General features: G+C 47.5%; 1 protein-coding gene across 1 annotated transcript; it reads right to left on the reverse strand.

Moving 5' to 3' along the window:
* Positions 1 to 7,066: 7,066 nt before the first annotated feature.
* KMT5C (lysine methyltransferase 5C) lies at positions 7,067 to 14,863 on the reverse strand. Its single transcript, XM_056864259.1, has 8 exons — positions 14,720 to 14,863; positions 14,405 to 14,570; positions 13,620 to 13,729; positions 12,466 to 12,629; positions 10,449 to 10,468; positions 9,216 to 9,352; positions 8,673 to 8,857; positions 7,067 to 7,891 (listed from the first exon to the last, which is right to left on the reverse strand). The coding sequence occupies exons 1-8, from the start codon at positions 14,827 to 14,829 to the stop codon at positions 7,068 to 7,070; spliced, it is 1,716 nt and encodes a 571-aa protein (XP_056720237.1). The 5' UTR covers positions 14,830 to 14,863; the 3' UTR covers position 7,067.
* Positions 14,864 to 19,345: the final 4,482 nt, after the last annotated feature.

Consider the following 19,345-nt stretch of genomic DNA (forward strand, 5'->3'; position numbering starts at 1 on the left):
TCACCAAAAAATTCCTGAAGTGGCGCAAAAATTTAAAAATCAACATAAGCGGCAACACGCAGCCTCAATGTGTACAGTACAATTAGGGTTGCCTCGCCAGCTTCATCATGGGAAACTCCTGGAGATTTGGGGGTGATGTAAAGGTAAAGGTCCCCTGTGCAAGCACCGGGTCATTCCTGACCCATGGGGTGACGTCACATCCCGACGTTTCCTAGGCAGACTTTGTTTACGGGGTGGTTTGCCAGTGCCTTCCCAAGTCATCTTCCCTTTACCCCCAGCAAGCTGGGTCCTCATTTGACCGACCTTGGAAGGATGGAAGGCTGAGTCAACCTTGAGCCGGCTACCTGAAACTGACTTCCGTCGGGATCGAACTCAGGCCGTGAGCAGACCTTGGACTGCAGTACTGCAGCTTACCACTCTACACCATGGGGTTCTATAAGGGTGATGTATGGGGAGGGTATTCAATGGGGATGTGCTGTTACTCTAGGATTTGTGATTCTCCTGCGCTGTATGGTATACCATAGAGTAACTTCTCCGTAGCAGAAGTGATCACAGTGACTCTGGGCCCCAGAATGACAGCTACTGCGCCCTGCTGTGCCTCCCACATGGGGCCACTTGAGGGTTGCCAGCTCTGGGTTGGGAAATACCTGGAGATTTTGTGGGTGGAGCCTGAGGAAGGCAGGTTTTGGAGAGGGGAGGGACTTCAACGGGGTATAATGCCATAGAGTCCATCTTCCAAAGTGGCCATTTTCTCCAGATAAACTGATCTCTGTTGCCTGGAGATCAGTTACAATAGCGGGAGATCTCAACACCACCTGGAGAATGGCAACCCTTGGCCACCCCCCATGCCAGGGTCAGCCTAGCCCCAAGAGGGGTAGCCTCTGCAGCCACTACAAGGTGGCATGAGCAGCGGCAAAGGAGGAGAAATGAGGATTCTTTTTCCAGTCTTCCTCCTGTAAGGTGTATAATAGAAGGGATTCAGAAGGTTGGGGTATACTTCTTAGAATGCTATGGGCTGGATACAATCAGCTTTGCTGCTGGAGAAAAATAAAGGAAAAAATCCTTTTGAACTTCCCCCCCTCCCCAAGGCTATGCTGGGGATCACTAGGCCTGCAAGTAGGAAAGAACTACCCAGTGCTTGTGATTAAAAGACTGAAATCAGGTACATCCATGAAATCACACATAATAAAGTTTGGTAAAACAAATCCTCAGCCCTGACCTGGATGGCCCAGGCTAGGGCTGTTGAAAAAAAAAATTCGGTAAAGTTCGGATTAAGCAAAGTTCGGCCCGTTTAGGTTCAGGAAATGCTAAAGTCCGAACTCCCCTGATCAGGATCCGTGGAATTCAGCGCGAGATTAGAGTACGGGGAAAATTTCGCCCGAATACAGCCATTAAAAAAACAAACGCGAGCGGGCACACAACCCCCTCGCCAGAACGGGTGAAAGACCCCCTTTGGCTTCTTCCCCCCACCCACATACACACAGAGACTCTGCTCCCCCCCCCCACACACACACGAGAAAAGGTCGTTTTCCCGCCTTTTTTTAAGTTCGGTTCCATCCGAACTGAAAACTGCCGAATCGGGGGAAATTCGGCTGTTTTTTGGTTCGGATGGAACCGAATCGACAGCCCTTGCCCAGGCTAGCTTGATCTCATCAGATCTCAGAAGCTAAGCAGGGTCAGCCCTGGTTAGTATTTGGATGGGAGACCACCAAGGAAGTCCAGGGTTGCTGTGCAGAGGAAGGCACTGGCAAACCACCTCTGTTAAGTCTCTTGCCATGAAAACCTCAAAAGGGGTCGCCATAAGTCGGCTACGACTTGACGGCACTTTACACACACACAAAACAAATCCTCAGGAGCCCCGTGGTGCAGAGTGGTAAGCTGCAGTCCAAGCTCTGCTCACGACCTGAGTTCGATCCCGATGGAAGATGGTTTCAGGCAGCCGGCTCAAGGTTGACTCAGCCTTCCATCCTTCCGAGGTTGGTAAAATGAGTACCCAGCTTGCTGGGGATAAAGGGAAGATGACTGGGGAAGGCACTGGCAAGCCACTCTGTAAACACAGTCTGCCTAGTAAACGTCGGGATGTGACGTCACTCCATGGGTCAGGAATGACCTGATGCTTGCACAGGGGACCTTTACCTTTTAAAGTACATTATGCATTTATGTAGTTTTGCCCTCTTAACTGATCTGCCAGGACAGGAAAGTAGATTCTGCAAACCATTTTAAAAACATCAGTTCCATCTGGGCATACCTTTGACAGGGGAACGCTTAAGCCAAGAGCATCCTTGCCTTGTAAAGTGATCCAACGGCTCTGTAAGCCTTTTTCTTAGAAACATGTGCAGTTAGATCTCCGTCTCGTATCCAACCCCAACTCACAAGACACAGAAGTAGCTTTAAAAGACTTTTATTCCAATCAAGTATTTTAAAAAGTATTATGTCCCCCTAAAACACACACCATTAAAAAACGCAAACACGTGTTTCGGACTTCACCCTCCCCCCCCTTTACAGGATACCTGCCTGATTGTGGGGGCAGGCTCTACCCTAAGGCCTCCAACTCCTGCTTCTGAAGTTGACAGCACCCTTCCAACCACCCTCTCCAGTTTAGCACCATTAAAAAGCCCTCCCTGCCTCCCCCGCCCCCCTCCTGACCCTCAATCCAAACTGATACACACACAGGGCTGAGTGCATTCCGTCATCCTATCCCACAAGCCTTTCAGGCAGCAATAACAGGTTCAAGAGTATATGGACCTGGTTTAGTCCCCGAAACAAAACAAAAAAACCCCCCATAAAACACGGATGGGGAAGAGCTGATTGGAATTTCTACCAGTCAGCATTTCAGTGCTCTACGTATCTCATTGTCTGTATCGTTAAAAGAAACAGAATGCTTAAAAAGGCGACCAAATTACAAAACAAGGGTTTTGTGATTTGCATGGGGTCAGTGTTTGGTTTATTCCAGCCTAGAATTATGAAGAACACACACAGCCCTGTAAATATACACATCGCATGCGGCATCACACCCCCTCCCCCTTCTTGTGCAAGGGGCAAGAAAAGGACACACACAAAAACCCCAGACTTGCCTAGTTCAATTTTTAAGTTTCCTAAGGTGAACAGACAAGTGCTGGAAGAGCCCTATGTTTAAATAAAGCATTAGGAAAATTACGGGGAGGAGGAGAGAGCAGACACATATCCCACCCCAACCCCACTGGAGATCCTGCATATTATGGGTTGCGCAACCCCCATTATGAAAGAAGGCTTCGGCTGAGCGAGCAATGAACCTGATACAGTGTAGTTAGGAATCCTGAACGTTGGTGTAGAAGGCAATATTCTGAAGCCCTCCACCCCACCACTCCCTGAGGAACTTAGCTATCCAGAGACCTTTCCCATTGTCCAGTCTATTTTCCCACCCACCCCATATGGTTTAAGGTGTCTGAACACCTTCCTGAGAACAAGCTTACGCAGGTGGTGCTGGAGTAGGAGTAATGGGTATGTTATCGCAGGAGGACATGTTTTGTTTTCATACGATGAAAAAAAGACTGGCCCCAGGCCAAGCACATGCTCGAAGAGCCTCTTACAGTGGTTAGAATCAACACATGTAACAGATAACGATGTCTGGGATGAGACAGACTGAATTTTGACAAGGCAGAAAAGGAGGAGATTGAGTCAATGCCTAAACAAGAACTGCGGCTAGTTTCTGACTGGAGGAAAAGAAAATCACTTACATGGCATGCGAGGACAGAAGTTAACAGGGTTTGCTTTTCTGAGGTTTGCTGGCCATGCATATGAGGATATGCATGTTTTTAAGATGTAAAAGCTGTGGGCGTGGGATGAGGGAGAATGCGGCTAATGGACAAAGTACTAAAAAAGCAGATTAAAAACAGAGCCTAGAGGGGTATCATGATGCCCCCCACCCCAAACGAGGTAGCTTAAAATGTAATACCCATCTGAAAAGATGGGGGAAATAGAGGCACAGAAAGGTGAAAACTGAGCCCCACCCCCTGCTTTCAACAGGAAGCATAAGTGTCCTGGCTGGCAACATCCACCCCCCCCACACACACAACATTTCACGACAAAAAGCCTATGACCGCCTCACTCCCTTCCTCCCCTCCCCCCCAGCCCCCATGCAACAGTACTACCTAAATGTTGGGTACTAGTCCGCTACTAACAACAAACATGGGACAGCCACAAATTGACACAGTAGTAGGCAGGAAAGACAAGTCTATGCCCAGTGAGCACATCTGGGCTCAGAGAAAGTTAGGAAAATGTCATTTTGGGGGCGGGCACAGATGCTGGTACTGAGCACAGCAACACATGCAAGTGAAAGAGCACATCTTGAACTATTTCATGATGGCTTCACTATAGATGCTCGGCAATGTGTTCTGATGAAGTAGAAAGAAAATTATTGGTAAAACATCATGTCAGAAACAAGGAAATGTGGGAACTTTTGTGGCCAGAGGATGGCACTGGCAGAGCCAGACATTGGCACAAAATGAGCACCATACCGGAGACAGCCACACCACAAAGACATTGTGGGTCAGCAGAACCAGTGAGGATGTACCAATGGCAAGAAGCAACTGTGATCAGGAGTCCCTTACGAGAAACTAGTATTACACTGGAAAAATCTGAGGGAAACAAAATCACCAGAAGAATGCATGAGCATGCGGCAAACGTAGGAACAGCGAAAGATGTGCCATTTCAGCTATGGACCAACCTTTTCAGTAAACAATACAGTGACTGGTGGTATATTATGCAGACTGGAGTTACAGAGAATTACATGGAGAATGTGCAGGAACGGAAGCAACTTGTGAACATTTATGTAAGGGGAGGAGCAGACACACTCAAACTGACAGCCTCAAAAGGTTTTTAAAACTTTGCCTCAAAGTGTGGACTGTATAAATTTTGATCTGACAAGGTGCATTTTTTTTAATTTAAATTAAAAAATAACCTTTTATGCTGAGTATGCACTTTCTTCAGGTATTCATAACATATCTGTATAACTGCCAGCATCCATGAACAAGCTCCAGAGTCTACCATAGCGAAGGCTAATCTGAATTACTGAATGTACATTACTAGGGCCCACAGAAGCCCAAAATTGATAGCTGAAGGGTTGTGGGTTCTCTCTGAAGGTTGCAAAATGTGCCTGCCTTTCCCAAAGCTGTCAGATGAACAAAGATTTTCCCTGCATTATAAATAGTTCAATTCTTGGGATAGAATTAGCAGTAACAAATTGTCCTAGCTCAAGTTTCCCCTTCGTACATCATAAGAACTACATCTAAAATCAGCTTTAAAAATAACCCAAAACAAACACAGGTAATATCCCAAGGAATCAGCGCTTGTGCCTGAAGATAGGTGAAGAACAGGTTGTCTGAACATCTCTGTCCTGGAGCCAAAACTCTTCAAAGCAGCTCTAAAGGTTCTTGAAGACAGTCCTCAAAGAACAATGGACACTAGTGTAATTCATAGGCATGCGCCTGCCTCTTATACAAACAGTCTCTCTAAGACTGAAAGGCAACACGCCAGGTACCGCACAGGAAAGGAACGGAAGGAAGAAATCAGATCCTCCTTGGACTCCTGGCGAAGCATATCCCCAACTTCACTCTTGAAAGTTCAATACACAAATTTTACCTGAACAGTGAAGCAAAAATTCACAGGAAAAGGCTGCTGCTCTGCTATAGTGGATCCGGTAGTTGCTAGATTCCAATTTCCAGCTAACCCCCTGTTAGATTTCTAAATAGCCCAGTGATCCAAAAGAGAAAGCTTGAAGCGCCACCTGCTGAAAATCCCAAGAACAGTCAGGACTGGAACAGTAGGCAAATATACAAAAGATTCCTTCCCCCCCCCCCAACAATGGGTTTTGAATGGAACCCAACCATCACAAGCAGAACTATTTATTCTGCTCAAGCCAGCACCTCACAGAGGGACAGAACCTTAACACAAAGCTCTGAGCCAAGCAGTCCTTAGTCAGAACTGGTCAGTACAATATCTCATTCTCTACTGCTAGACTGCAATGTGGAATATTTGCATAAAATAACCTAACTCATCAGTATCATGAAAATTCCACCAAGTTCAACTGAGAACTGTACACCAAATAAAAAACCTGAATACCTTCAGAATCTTAAAAAACCCAATACACGCTTGAGTCAAAGTCCCCCCGGGCAACAAAACAACAAACCCAACCAATAAAAAATACCTTGGTTTTAAAAAGTAGAAAATCAGATGTCTTGTAACTGTAGGCACCCAAAGGAAGGGGGGACTAATTCCATACATCAACCTGTTCAGCAAATAGATTATGATGGGTAGCCACGTTAGTCTGTCAGTAGCAGAAGAAAAGAGCAAGAGTCCATTCAGTAGCTCTTTTCTACTGTTCAGCAAATGGCAGCCATCAATTTTAAGCTAAATGGGTTGCATGCAAATGTGCACTTGTGGTTGCTGGTTTGTTTGCATCTACAATAATACAGGAGGCTTCCCTGATAGGGTGTCGGTTTCTCTTACCCACAAGTCACTTCACCCACGCCTTCATTATAGCCTCTGTATGGGCAATGAACGGGAAAGAACGTGTGCCTGTGGAGAGGTCCATGGTTAAACTACTATGGACCAGAGTGCGAGGAATTCTAGAGTCAAAAGGCAGAAGGACTCGGACTGAGCAAGCGGTTTAAGCAAAAAGGGGTAGGAGAGACGGTCCCAAGCATCCGTGCAGCCGACCGTATGGCTTACGTTTCAGAGTTCTGAAGTAAGGTTTGACCAGGTGGTAGTGTGCTTTTTTGGGGGGGGGGGCAAGTGCAGGTGGGATGGAGAGAGTTCCCTGGAAGGGGACGAGTGAAACTATCTGTATTCGAAAGACAGAGGGATGGATTACAGGGTAGCATTCTCAGCACAGATACCCACAAGGAGTATGAGGCTGCACCACACCAAGGCAGAAGATGATGCCGGGGGAGGGGGGGAGATGTCAAGAGATGCTTCCAGGCCAATTCTGGTATGTGGCTTTTGTCCTGACTTCTCAACAACCAAAGTTCAGAAAAAAGCTGGGGGGGGGGTCCCTTTCTCAGGACCCCTTTACTTGGAGACTAGTCAGATCAGGACAGCTCTTCACAAGAGCTGGAAGCCACCTCCAGGTCGATGGAGCCATGGCTCACCACCAGCCGGAGCCGCTTAGGTGGCATGAAAGGGGGGAAAGAGAGCATTTGTTTAGGGGCATGCTGCTCCTCCGCCTGGTCCTTCTCCATCCTGCTAGGAGGGGGCTGCTGCCGGCGCTGCCTGCCTCCAAGATGGACGTGAGCATACTGGGAAAGTTTGGGGTCTGCTGCAGGCAGAGGCAGCGGGGCTTTGTGCAAAACCTGGGCTTGGTGCCGGGTCATGCTCCTTGTCCTGTATAGTAGCTGGCTGGAGGAAGACCAGACTGAGTCAAGGGGCTCTTGATCCCCTGAGCCTAGCACCGCAGAGCCTAATGCGCCTGGCCCAGTGGCCTCGGAATGCCCCTCCGCATTTCCTGCACCGTCCTCCTCAGATCCCTGCCTAAGCTCCCCATCGCCATTATGCGGAACTCTCTCTCCAGCCACACACCCTCCTTCTCTCTCAAACTTGGCCGAGTCCACAGTCACTCTCTTGCCAAGATCCACAAACAAGCTGCGCCGTTCTGCCCAGCCCGAGATCACAGGCCTGTTGTGCGTTCTTGTGAAAGAGCAGTCTTGTAGGGCCCCCAAACGGCTTCCCTTGCTATGCAAAGAACGCCAGGAGTGCAATGCAGGTAACATGGAAGGAGGACAACGAGGCACGTACAACAGCAGCTCCTTACGGATCTTGCACCTGCGTGCCCCGCAGGCCATGCAATCATGCAAGGGGATGTACAGAGGTTTGAGGAGTCTAAAGCGCCAACGTCGGGTGGATCTGCAGAGGGCACCTGGAGAAGGAAAAGGAAAGTCATTTTCTAGAACGCTTCTTCCTGCCCACCTTGTAATCCCAGTCGACAGTTAACTGAGTCACAGGTACAATTCAGCACTTGTGTGGCTACCCATTGTTCTTCAGTATGCAGTAGGATTGCCAACTGCAGTCTGGGTCATTTCTGGAGCTTTGAGGGTAGAGCCTCAGAAGGGTATAAATCCATAGAGCCCACCTTCCAAAACAGCCATATTCTCCTGGGGAACTGATCACTGTAGTTTGAAGAGGTTGTAATTTTGGAAGATCTCCAGGCCCCACCTGGAGGTTGGCAACCCCAGGACACAAACAACTGGCACTGTCTCTTCACCCTCCTGCCACCACAGCACTCTTTCTCAGAGCCTCTAAAAGGCGATGCAAGTCTGCCAAAACCTCCAAGAAATGCAGCCCCATCCTTTCCAAAAGCATAGATCGCTCTGGGTTGCCTTTCCCAGCCTTAGGAAAGGTGGTAACCAGAATAGCTGTTTTCAGGTGCTTTCTTCAACACCAAGAAGAGTGCTACTAATACTGCCAGGCGTGGAGGGAGCTGAAGTAGCTCCACAAGACACTTTCAGGCAGTGGAACAAGCCCAATAGCAGCAGAACATGGGGTGGAAGGGGGAACATGGGCATGCAGTGGCAGGCAGAAAAAGGAAAGCTCTCCTCTATTAACAAAACTACTCTGAGCAAATGCCCAAGCCCAAAAACGCTTTCGCAGTATTGCAACCCAAAGTCAGATTTCAGTTAAGTTGGCCTTGCAAATCTCACCCCGTGATCGTGCCCTCCTGTGCCGGGCCTTGCGCCCTGCTTTCACGCGGCGCTGGGCCAGTTTGCACGACTGGGCTTTCCACCGCTGCAGACGGCCAACAGTCTCTCTCAGTAGATATTTGTCATGGACCGAGGTAGATTCCGAAGGTGCCCGATTCAGGAATCGGAAGGCTCCTTCCCCCTTCCTGAAAGAGGCGATGAAAAGGGAGAACCTAAGAGCCCAGCTCTTTTTAAAGAAACGTAACCTTACTCTGCCTTTTGGAAACTCCAGGAGGTACACGACACCCCAGCCCCTCTGCCAGCCGCAAGCCCTCAAAGCCTTCACCTTTGGGAGGGGCCATGGCTGAGTGGTAGAGCATCTGTTTGGCATGCAGAAAGTCCCAGGTTCAATTCCTGGCAGCTCCAGTTAAAGGGACTAGGCAAGAAGGTGATGTGAAAGACTCCTGCCTGAGACCCTGGAGAGCTGCTGCCAGTCTGAGCAGACAATACTGACTTTGATGGACCAAGGGTCTGACTCAGCATAAGGCAGCTTCAGGTGTTCACCTTTCACAGGTGCAGCATTCACACAGCTCGTTGTCTTCCCCAAAGAAGCCGTCGCCATAGAAACACGTGATCTCATCTTCTGGCTCTATGTCCCGCAGCACCTTGACGCACGCAGTGTTCCCATCCATGGGGACAAACTGCCACGGAGACAAACAACACAGTGAGGGAGAGAACAGCAGGAAACAAAAGAGGGCCCAGGGTGCCCCCTTTACCCACCCCAATAAAAATCCAACAGACTCTTCCTCTGCCCCTCCCTTTTTCAGAGGCTGCAATGGCGTTGGTGAGGGTCCAGCAACCTTTTTAAAATGCAGAGCCAAAGGATGTCAAATTCAGAGCAAGAAATCAACAGAGAGGCAGTATCAGAAAGCTCATTTGCATAACTGAGAATATTCAGCCTCACCCATAAAGCTTCTGCCGCCTAAACACTGGTTGTTGTGAGTCCTTTATTAGGAAAGCGGTGTGCACAATGTCTCGTAAGTGATAAATACACACAGGAGCACCTTGCGCAGTTGTTCTAGTGCACAGCGAGGGACAGTGGCTCAGTGGTAGAGCATCTGCGTGGCATGCAGAAGCTCCCAGTTTCAATCCCTGGCATCTCCAGTTAAATGGACTAGGCAAGTAGGTGATGTGAAAGCCTGAGAGCCTGGAAAGCAGCTGCCGGTCTGAGTAGACAATACTGACTTTCATGGCCCAGGGGTCTGGTTCAGTATAAGGCAACTTCATGATCATGTCTCGGCTCCCACCTGCTACTACTCTAGCCCACAAAACACCATTCACTTCCTGGCTCCTTATCTCTTCCACTCCAAATCTCCCAGAAGCAGCACAGCAGGTGCCAAGAAAGGCTTCAATATTTAAGTTTTTTCTGGTCCTCCCCTGTCTTGACAAATAATTTCCAGTCTATGAGATGGAGAAGAAAGGTCTAGCAGCCAGTGCCTGGTAGTGATGGAGAGATGGGCAGGGTTTCCAGGAATTAGGAGGTGGCGCTTTTACAGTTCATAAATCTCCCTGCCCCTCCCAAACGTTTCCAGGGCATGGTTTTGACACTGCTCGCTTTCTAGCTCTCTTCCAGCCTCTACCAAAATACCATAAATTCTGTACCCTGACAGCGTGCTACAGTCAGAACCATGTTTATGGGGCAAATCTACAGGGCTTATTTCAAATGCAGAGCCTGGGTTATTTCAACAAATAGTATCACCAATGCTAGCAAAAAAAAAAAACATGCTAGTGACTTACCTTACAATTTGGCCTGCAGTCTGAGGGGGTCCATTGCGAGGGACAAATTGTATAAGAGGAGGGAGGGAGTGGGGTGGAAAGAGACACGAGTTATAAAAATAATGGACCACTTGTTCATTCTTTCTTACATCTCTCTTACAGGTTGGAGTAAAGAACATCTGCTGCTCTCTCTCTAAAAAGTAATTATGAGTTGAAGCAAAATTAGGCACAGAGGATAATGTGGAGTCATGATAATCTAATCTTATTGTGGTGAAGAAAAGCTTGGCAAAGCCAGGGTGATGATGCTGTATAAGGCTTCTAATGAATCGGGGGTGGAGCGTCTAGCACACTGGTTCCCAACCTGTGGGGGGTCGCGGCAGCCCCTTCGCGCTTTTACCTCAGCGGCGGAGGGGAGGAGAGGTGCCAGGCGGCCAGAAGCGGCGCCGGGAGTCGGAGGGGCGCGCGGGAGGCGACGCTGCTTTCCTGGCCGGTGGGGGCTTTGCCCCCTCGCCCGCTTCTCCCTGCCGGTGAGTCAGGGTGAAGCGGAGCCAGTCGCGGCGGGCAGTTCTAGCACCGCTCCGGCCCTCCCTCCTTCGGGGGCGGGAAGAGGAGGTTGCAGAGACCGGAGGGCTGGCCAAGCTCGCCCACTTTGCGCAGGAAAAGAGAAGCGCCAAAATGGACGGGGGCACGCACCTGAGGGAAAATCAGGGAGGCGCACTTGTTGCTTCTCTTCGCCCCCCCCCCCACAAAATGGAGGGGCGAGCCTGAGGGGGAAAGGAAAGGGGGGGCACTTGTTGCTTCTATTCAGGTCCCTCACACACACAAAATGGAGGGGTGAGCCTCAGGTGGAAAGGATAAAGGGGGCACTTGTTCTGTCTCTTCGCCCCCCCCCCCAAATGGGGGAGGCGAGCCTGAGGTAAAATAGAAAGGGGGCACTTGTTGCTCCTCTTTGGGGTCCCCAGCGGAGGGACGCGCCTGAGGTGGAAAGGAGAAGGGGGGGCACTTGTTGCTTCGCCCCCTCCCAAAATGGGTGAGGCGAGCCTGATGTAAAAAGGAACGGGGGGTTATGCAAATGTGGCGGGGGTCACAGGTTACTTGGCAATTGTAAAAGGGAGTCACGAAACGAAAAAGGTTCGGAACCACTGTTCTAGCAGAAGTTTGAAGGACATTTCTCTCTGCTTTCTGCAGTTGGATTCAGTCAGCTGTTTTAGGCATGTAAACATTAGTAATCACATGACAGCTTTGTCTTTTGAAGTTCTGATCAAGGTAGCCTAAGATCAGCAGTTCTCTGTGTGGGCGTGTGCACAGGGGTAGAGAGCTCTCACATAAGACTAACAGTTAGTAAGAGATAACATAGAAGCTGATCCTTAACACTTTTTTGATGGGAGTCTAGGGGTTCTTGTTTTTTTTACAACAGGATTGTACCAGCTCATCATTCCCTGTTCCTCCAGCCCATCTTTCTTAACAAGCGACATATATTCTCTTCTTGTATTCTCCCAGTACTTGCTAAAATATTCATAAACCTCAGAAATCTGATCTTGAAATTATGCAGTATGTTACACACACAGTATTTCACACACCCCACACAGCTAGCCATTCTGCAGGTCAAGGAAAAGTGAAAGTGACCCTTCCCATCAGCCTGCCTGTTGCCCAGCTCCTGCCCTCTAGGATTTCCTTCAACCGGCAGTCATTCTGCAGGAGAGGGAGAGAGAGCAAGATCCTTTCCACCAGCCTGGCCCAGCTCAACTGCTACCACACCCTCTAACAACAGCTCACCGATATGCAGAAAATACAGCGAGAGGCTCCTTCTATGAGGCTACATCATTTTAATCAGTACTTAACAATTTTTGGTGGGGGCCCTCCATTATACAAATTTGTTTTTTTTAAAGTCTGCATAACGTATTCCAAATAGACTTCCTGGTGCAAAAACCAGGTCAGGGTGAAATGTCTTAGTAGAACGGCAAGACGAGGGGGGGGGAAGTTAGTAGAAAACCTATGAGGTAAGGAACAAGGGGCTGAACCAAGAGCCCTCACATACCATGATTAATGAAAGCAGCCGGTCCCAGCCAGAGCTGGGCACATTGTTTCCGCGTGGAATACATGATGCTGAAGTCATTTTCACCTGTCCGCAGAAGGCTCTCATCCGGCTCTGTCAATTCTGCAATGTAGCCCTCCAAAAGCTCCAGCTTGTCATTCCTCCTCCTTAGGGGAGAAGGGAGAAAAATAACCTCATAGCTTAGCAGAGCCCCTCCTGTTCCAAGCTCCAGCAGAGGGTCATTTGTTTAGCATATAATAACTGTACCCCGCCTTTCACCCTAAACAAGAGACCCAAAATGGCAGCACAGATGTCTGATTATACAGAATCCCAACTGGAATGGCATGCAGTGGCCCTCACTCCGTGGCTTGCAGGGAGCCAAATCCACCATTACAATCAACCAAAAGAGCCACATGACTCCTGCTTGCCATTTGCACCACCCCAAACACAAATACATATACAATGCATCTATATTCAATATATTACTATAACCTAATTACTTTTTGTGTTATGTCAGCTTGTTTCTCCCCACAGCTGTTGAAGCCTTAGCCAGCTTTTGTGCTTTCTGGAGCGAAGGGAAGGGCTTCTCTCTCTGCCTTCCCGCTCTCTCCTCAACTTGAGGCACAGTGGGTTGGGCGAGAGAATGAGAGTGCCAAGGCGCCAAGAGGAGATCAAGCTGGTTGGGGAGAAAGGAGTACAACTACCATCACCACTGTGTCCATCTTGTTCTTTTCCTGGGTAGCTAGAACGATAGTGGTCTGACTCTCTTCTCTGAAGCTAGCTTGCTCTCCTCCCAGAAGCCACCTGAGTGAAGAGGCCACAAAGAAGGGGGCGGGGAGGGTGTTGGAAAGGGGGGCCCTTCCATCCGTGGAACCAGGCCCACAGCTCAGGAAGACTAACCCATCCTCCAATCCAACTGGTGGCGGCGGTCTTAAGGTGGGAACCACATACCAAATGCAAGCCTTCCCAGGCAATGGCTTTGTTCAGTTTCCTGGAACATGAAGCAGGGCCACATTGGGAAATGGTGCTCAGAAGAGCCACATGTAGCTCCTGAGCCACTGAGTGTCATTGGCATAAAGGGTGTTTCTAAAGAAAAAAGTGAATTATACCAAGACAAGGGGGTGCAGGTAGGAAGTATTCAGCATCACAAAACCTACCATGACTTTGTAGCGACAACCCGAGCTCCGTTTATTTCCAGGGAATAGCGACTACAGGGCTTGATAGCAAAACCGCTCTCAGGAAGGAAAATGCGAAGGTAGCGAAATATCTAGGGATGAGAAACAACAGCCACAGCCCATCAGTCTACCTTTTGGCACCAGGCCTACCCCTCATCTCAGGCAGCTGAATGCCCCTCCTAAAGCTCCCCAGTCTAACAAACCCTGCTTATTTATATACACATGTATTTATCATTTCAATTTACTATCCTGCTCTCCCTGGCCAAGGCCAGGCTCAGAGCGGCTTCTCTCAGATGAGCCACGGTTATCCCTTAGTTTCACTTCTCACCTTCTGGAGCTCAGTACCCACCCACCCCCGACAAAATTAATGAATCTTAGTCTTTGCCTACTGTTTCTAAAGCTAACAGGCAGCAAGAAACTTGATATGTTATCCAGGACCCGTCTCCCATAAAGAAGGAAGGGCAGCCACTGTGACTGACACAGCACTGGAAGAAGTGGAACATCAGGTATTTCCTCCATGCTGACTGAGCCTATGCGCATCTACTTGGAAGTAAGTCCACTGGATCCAATGGGGGTCCTTCCACAGGAGTGCAGCCTTTAAGAGACAAAAGCTGAGAGGCAGTTAGGAGGTACCACCCTTAAGTCCACAGCTTAGTCTGATAATCCCAGCTCAACCCTCAGCACCCTATTCAGACAACCTAGCAGACTTCCCAGAGACTCTCCTCACCCACCAAACCCCAGAAGCAGCCAAGCCATAAAAGCCGTACATGAGTCTTGAAGGCGGCCTCCTGCTGACGGCTCCGGTTCTGAAAGTACTGGCAGGCCCATCCTCCCTGCATCAAAGCTTGGTAAGCCGCTTCTAGGTCTCTGCGCTTCCGGAAGGTCTCTACTGCCTCTCGCATATGGTAATTTCTTCTGATGGCTGGGAGCGGACTGTAGGGATGGAAAAGAGCAGTAAAACACACAGCTCTTCATTGCCTTCAGTCATGGCCTTCTGGTGGTCCACACCCCTTTTAGTCCTCTCCCCCTCAAATTTAATGCAGGCCAAAATGCTCCAAAACTTTGGGATCTCCGTCCCTCACCTCACGTTCATCTTATGGGTCTTAAATCCGAGGTAGGAGTCGAGTACTATTGTAGTAGCCAGGTCGTCATTCTCACACAGCTCCTTCGCAGTCACTCGAGTAGAACCCATCTTCCTTCCAGAACCATGCTGTACTTGGCCCTGTTGTCTGGAGAGGAGAGGCAGGACAGACAATTATGCCACCCATATCAGTGAAGCTGGAGCCTCTGAATCCCAGATAACAAAAAGCAGGCTAAAGAACATGTATCAACTACACAGAGAATTTTGTTTTCCTACAGACCAGTTACCTTCTCTAAACTGGGACTAAAATTCAAATTAGATGTTTTTGCCGTCTGTATTTATTTAGAATATTACCCTGTTCTAACCCCCCACATGCACATTTGGCTTTCAGCCTAACTATTCCAACTTAGTTATTAAAATATTTATACCCTCATTGTTCCCTAATAAGAGTCTACAATCACTGGCTTAATTACGAGGTAAATACTATTTGTGCTTGCCTTGCCTTTCTCCTTCTCTAACTATTCAAGCATTTCAAAACCTTCTTTTCCAGAGGATAAGTGTGACACTTCCCCCACTGAAGGGCAGTCGTTTTGCCTACCCTCCTTCAGTTCCCAGAAACTGTGCTGCCACCAGGATCACACTGGACCGCTATTCTGTTAAATCCCCATTTGATAACTAGGGGTGACTAGGAGTGGGAGCATTACCTCTGAAACCCTTAATCTTAGGTTTCAGCAGAACTTTTGGGAGCTCAGAACTGTTGAGGACATGTGTTATAAAATAAAAAAGAATCAAGAAACAGTGTTCAAAAAAATTCACAATAAACTTAATATTTCCTAATACTATCACTAATATATTCTTTTCCTAGCTGTGTGTTGTGTGTTAAGTGCTGTCAAGTTGCTTCCGACTCATGACGACCCTATGAATGAAAGTCCTCCAAAATGTCCTGTCTTTGACAGCCTTGCTCAGATCTTGCAAATTGAAGGCTGTGGCTTCATTTATTGAGTCAATTCATCTCTTGTTGGGTCTTCCTCTTTTCCTGCTGCCCTCAACTTTTGCTAGCATGACTGTCTTTTCCAGTGACTCTTGTCGTCTCATGACGTGACCCATCTTTCCTAACTACCTCACTTTATAAGGTGTAAGTGCCTAGCCCTATCTAAAACAAACTACCTTTCTTTATTAACCTCAATATGTGTGTGTGTGTGTGTGTGTTCCCCCTTAATCACATCCTCTCATTAGAACACCCCCAGCTCTCTCACTGATTCCTGTTTTTGCCACTCAGTCACTGCACTTCTCACACTTTCCCTACTCCCACCCAACATTCTTACCTTTTTAACCACCTGTCAAAAACTATGTACACAATCGTAACCTTTATGGCATTATCTACTGCTCTTATATGTGTTACGTCACAGCCAAGGCCACCAATTTTTTTTTTTGCTGCCTGTCCAAGGCAGACTCCAGAAAGACACAGTTGGGGAAAAAGCTGCTAAATCTTTGGCACTAACTTTAGTGTTTTAGGCACCTATTTTGCACAAAAACGACTGCTGAAATCCCCAGGTGCCATACCAAGCCACCAGGTTCATAGGCATCTAGGATTTTTCCAGCCACGAAAAACAGATGCTTGTGCCTCTCAACACAGAGATGTATATGTAGGAGAAAGCTAATGTGTGAACTTTTATTCACCCTCTTGCCTCCTAATTGTATGTGAGCACCCTCCAGACGCATCTCAGAAAGGGACCTGAGGTCATTTTGTCTGTGGCCCACTTCCATGTTGCTCCAGATAACAGCAGTGACCTACATTTAGAAATAGACAGTAATCACCTCATCGCTTTACTCTGGGATATGACTCTTTTTGCCTTTGAAGAAGTAATTCTCAGGCAAGCGGGTGCTGAGCAAACCTTAGCCAGACCTCAAGGTGAGAAACTGGGATTCTCTGGGCCTATCACCAGGTGCAGTGCAATATTTTAAACCCCCCCTTAAGAATCAATGAACCCTAGGAACAACTGGCATAATCCACACCATATCCCAAGTACTGTTGCTGATTAGGTCTCCGCTTTCAGGTTTTTGTCTCGGGAAGCAAGTGTCTCATTACAGGGGGCCTAGCAATGTCTAGACAGACACTGCAAGAGAAAAAGCACGCTCACAGCTTGAAATGGAAGACTAGGATGCTTAATCAAAAGTAGATCCTCTCAGAGTGAACTGCTTTGGGTCAACTTCACTCACAAGGGGGAAAGCAGGATTTCTTCCTTCACACGCCTGCCCCCCAAACCGACTAGAACAAAAGACTGCTGGTTGCCAGTGTCTACTTGAAAAAAGATTCAGCCTATTGGAAGTAGCAAGCTTGAGATCTCCCTACCATCAGATCTACCTGGAAGTACTGATTGAAACAGCAAGCTGCTATTCGCAAGTAGCTCCTGACTTTGCTTTTGTGTGTGTAGGTTGCAGACATGCAAAGTACAGGCACCAACAACAAAGGAGGAGATTTTCCCCTGCTTGAGAGAACATTTTGTCACCGCTCCCCAATAACATTCTTCTTATACACTGCCTACGACAGAAAATATCTTGTTGGTCCATGAAGAAAAATCCAAAACATAACAGTAAGGAAATACCTTTTCATTAAGACCAAGTAAAATTGGTTTCAAATTGCACCAGAGGCCCTTAAAACAGCAAATAAATAAAAATGGATGTAACCCTCAAAAGCGGTCGTATAAGATCATCTTCTTCCAGTTGCTAAACCCTTTTCCTGGACAACTACATAAGAGTCCTCCTGAGCTTTGAAGGGTTATACACTGTCGCCTCTGATGCAATTTGAATTCTGATTTCCACCTTTCACCATGTGATCCAATTAAGTCCACAACACATCCTAGTCTATTGTCAGAAAGTTACCATTTGCAGGAAGACAATTTTTGGCCATGCCCTCTCTCTTGCTCTCCCCCTCCTGTCTCTTATTTGTGTTTCACACCCATCTTGATGAAAAGTTCTGAGAAACTCCGAAGCTTGCATTCAGTATTTTGTGACATTTTGGTTAGTCCTAATCAAAAGCTGTTTACATTGCCTATAACGTTTTCTGTTTAAAGCCATGCTGGTATATAAATGAAATCTATGTGCATGCAAGTTTCCGTCTCCCTATCAATTGGGCTAAAAATTTCCTGGCTTTTGTTTTTAATTTTTTTAAAAACAGAATAGGGCTTCTCAGTTTGTTTTTCACTTTGTTGCAGTCCTGTTTAATAGCACTAACATCTGTTGCCACATTGAGATGCTTGAGGCAGGTTGTGTCAAGACAGGTTGTTAGCAGTCTGCCACTTTGAAGCAGGAAGAGGATGCAGTTGCCAGATGTTCCTTATTTCAAAAGGCATGCTCCTTATTCCAGAGCATCATATTTCCAGGTGGCATAATGGATATCCTATATTGCTGACTCCAGAGACCACAGTACCTCATTTAAAGGCATCTGAACTGATAACCCTAGCACAACAACCAGTCTAAGTAAGAGTCAAAGCCAACAAATGTACCTGAAGAAACACCCCTTTAATTAGAAGAGTTGGTTTTTATATGCTGACTTTCTCTACCGCTTAAGGGAGACTCAAACCGGCTTACAATCACCTTCCCTTCCCCACAACAGACACCGTGTGACGTAGGTGGGACTGAGAGTGTGACTAGCCCAAGGTCACCCAGCAGGCTTCGTGTGTAGGAGTGGGGAAACAAATCCAGTTCACCAGATTAGCCTCCGCCGCTCATGTGGAGGAGTGGGGAATCAAATCATATGGAGGAGTGGGGAATCTCTAGATCAGAATCCACCTCTCCAAACCACTACACCATGCTGGCCTGACTACACAGTACTAGTTAGTTTGACATAAGGATTTTATATTCTGAAAACATTTTCTTTAAACCCTTATAAATGAAAATGATCAAGGAGAAGCCAAACTCTGCCCCGTGACAGAAAAAACACTATTGTTTCAGCTACATAATGAATGGGGCTGCGCTGAGAATTTAATTAGACAGACTTCAGATGCAACCATAGGTCCCAACAGTCTGCCTTGACATTTGACTACCAAATCAGTCCCAAACATTCAGGCGATCCCTGACATCTAAAGATGTGAAACCCTTCCAGTACCTTATCCCCACCTACAGGCAGCATTTTATTTCCTTGTATTTTGCCAAGGCCTGCCAAATTTAACCAAAATATCACAGATCCCTCACCTCACCAGTGTCCATCCCATCCAGCTTATGATTCCCCTAAGCCAAAAATGTAGCTTGAAATGGAAGGTTAGAGAGCTTAATGACACATAGATCATCTCCAGGTCAAGACGTTCTCGGTCAGCTTTCCTCCTGGAATGTCATACCATAAAAATAAGGCTGCATGGCCCAAACAACAAGAATATTTGCCTTATGCCTAAGGTATTGTTACAGGCTTCTTCCTTGCTCACCCCCAAATGGCAGTCTTGTATTAATTAAACTCAATTCACATTCTGTTGCTGAACATCTATGAAAGCATGAGATTCATAATATACTTTTAAACAAATGAGTAAAGAAGCAAATCTTAGTGCTTACACCCTCTAAATTAGTGGTTCCCAAATTTTTCGGGCCACCGCCCCCTTGGTTCCACAAACTCAACCCCAGCGCCCCCTACCCT

Source organism: Euleptes europaea, chromosome 18, assembly GCF_029931775.1.
Source record: "Euleptes europaea isolate rEulEur1 chromosome 18, rEulEur1.hap1, whole genome shotgun sequence".
Classification (NCBI taxonomy): Eukaryota; Metazoa; Chordata; class Lepidosauria; order Squamata; family Sphaerodactylidae; genus Euleptes; species Euleptes europaea.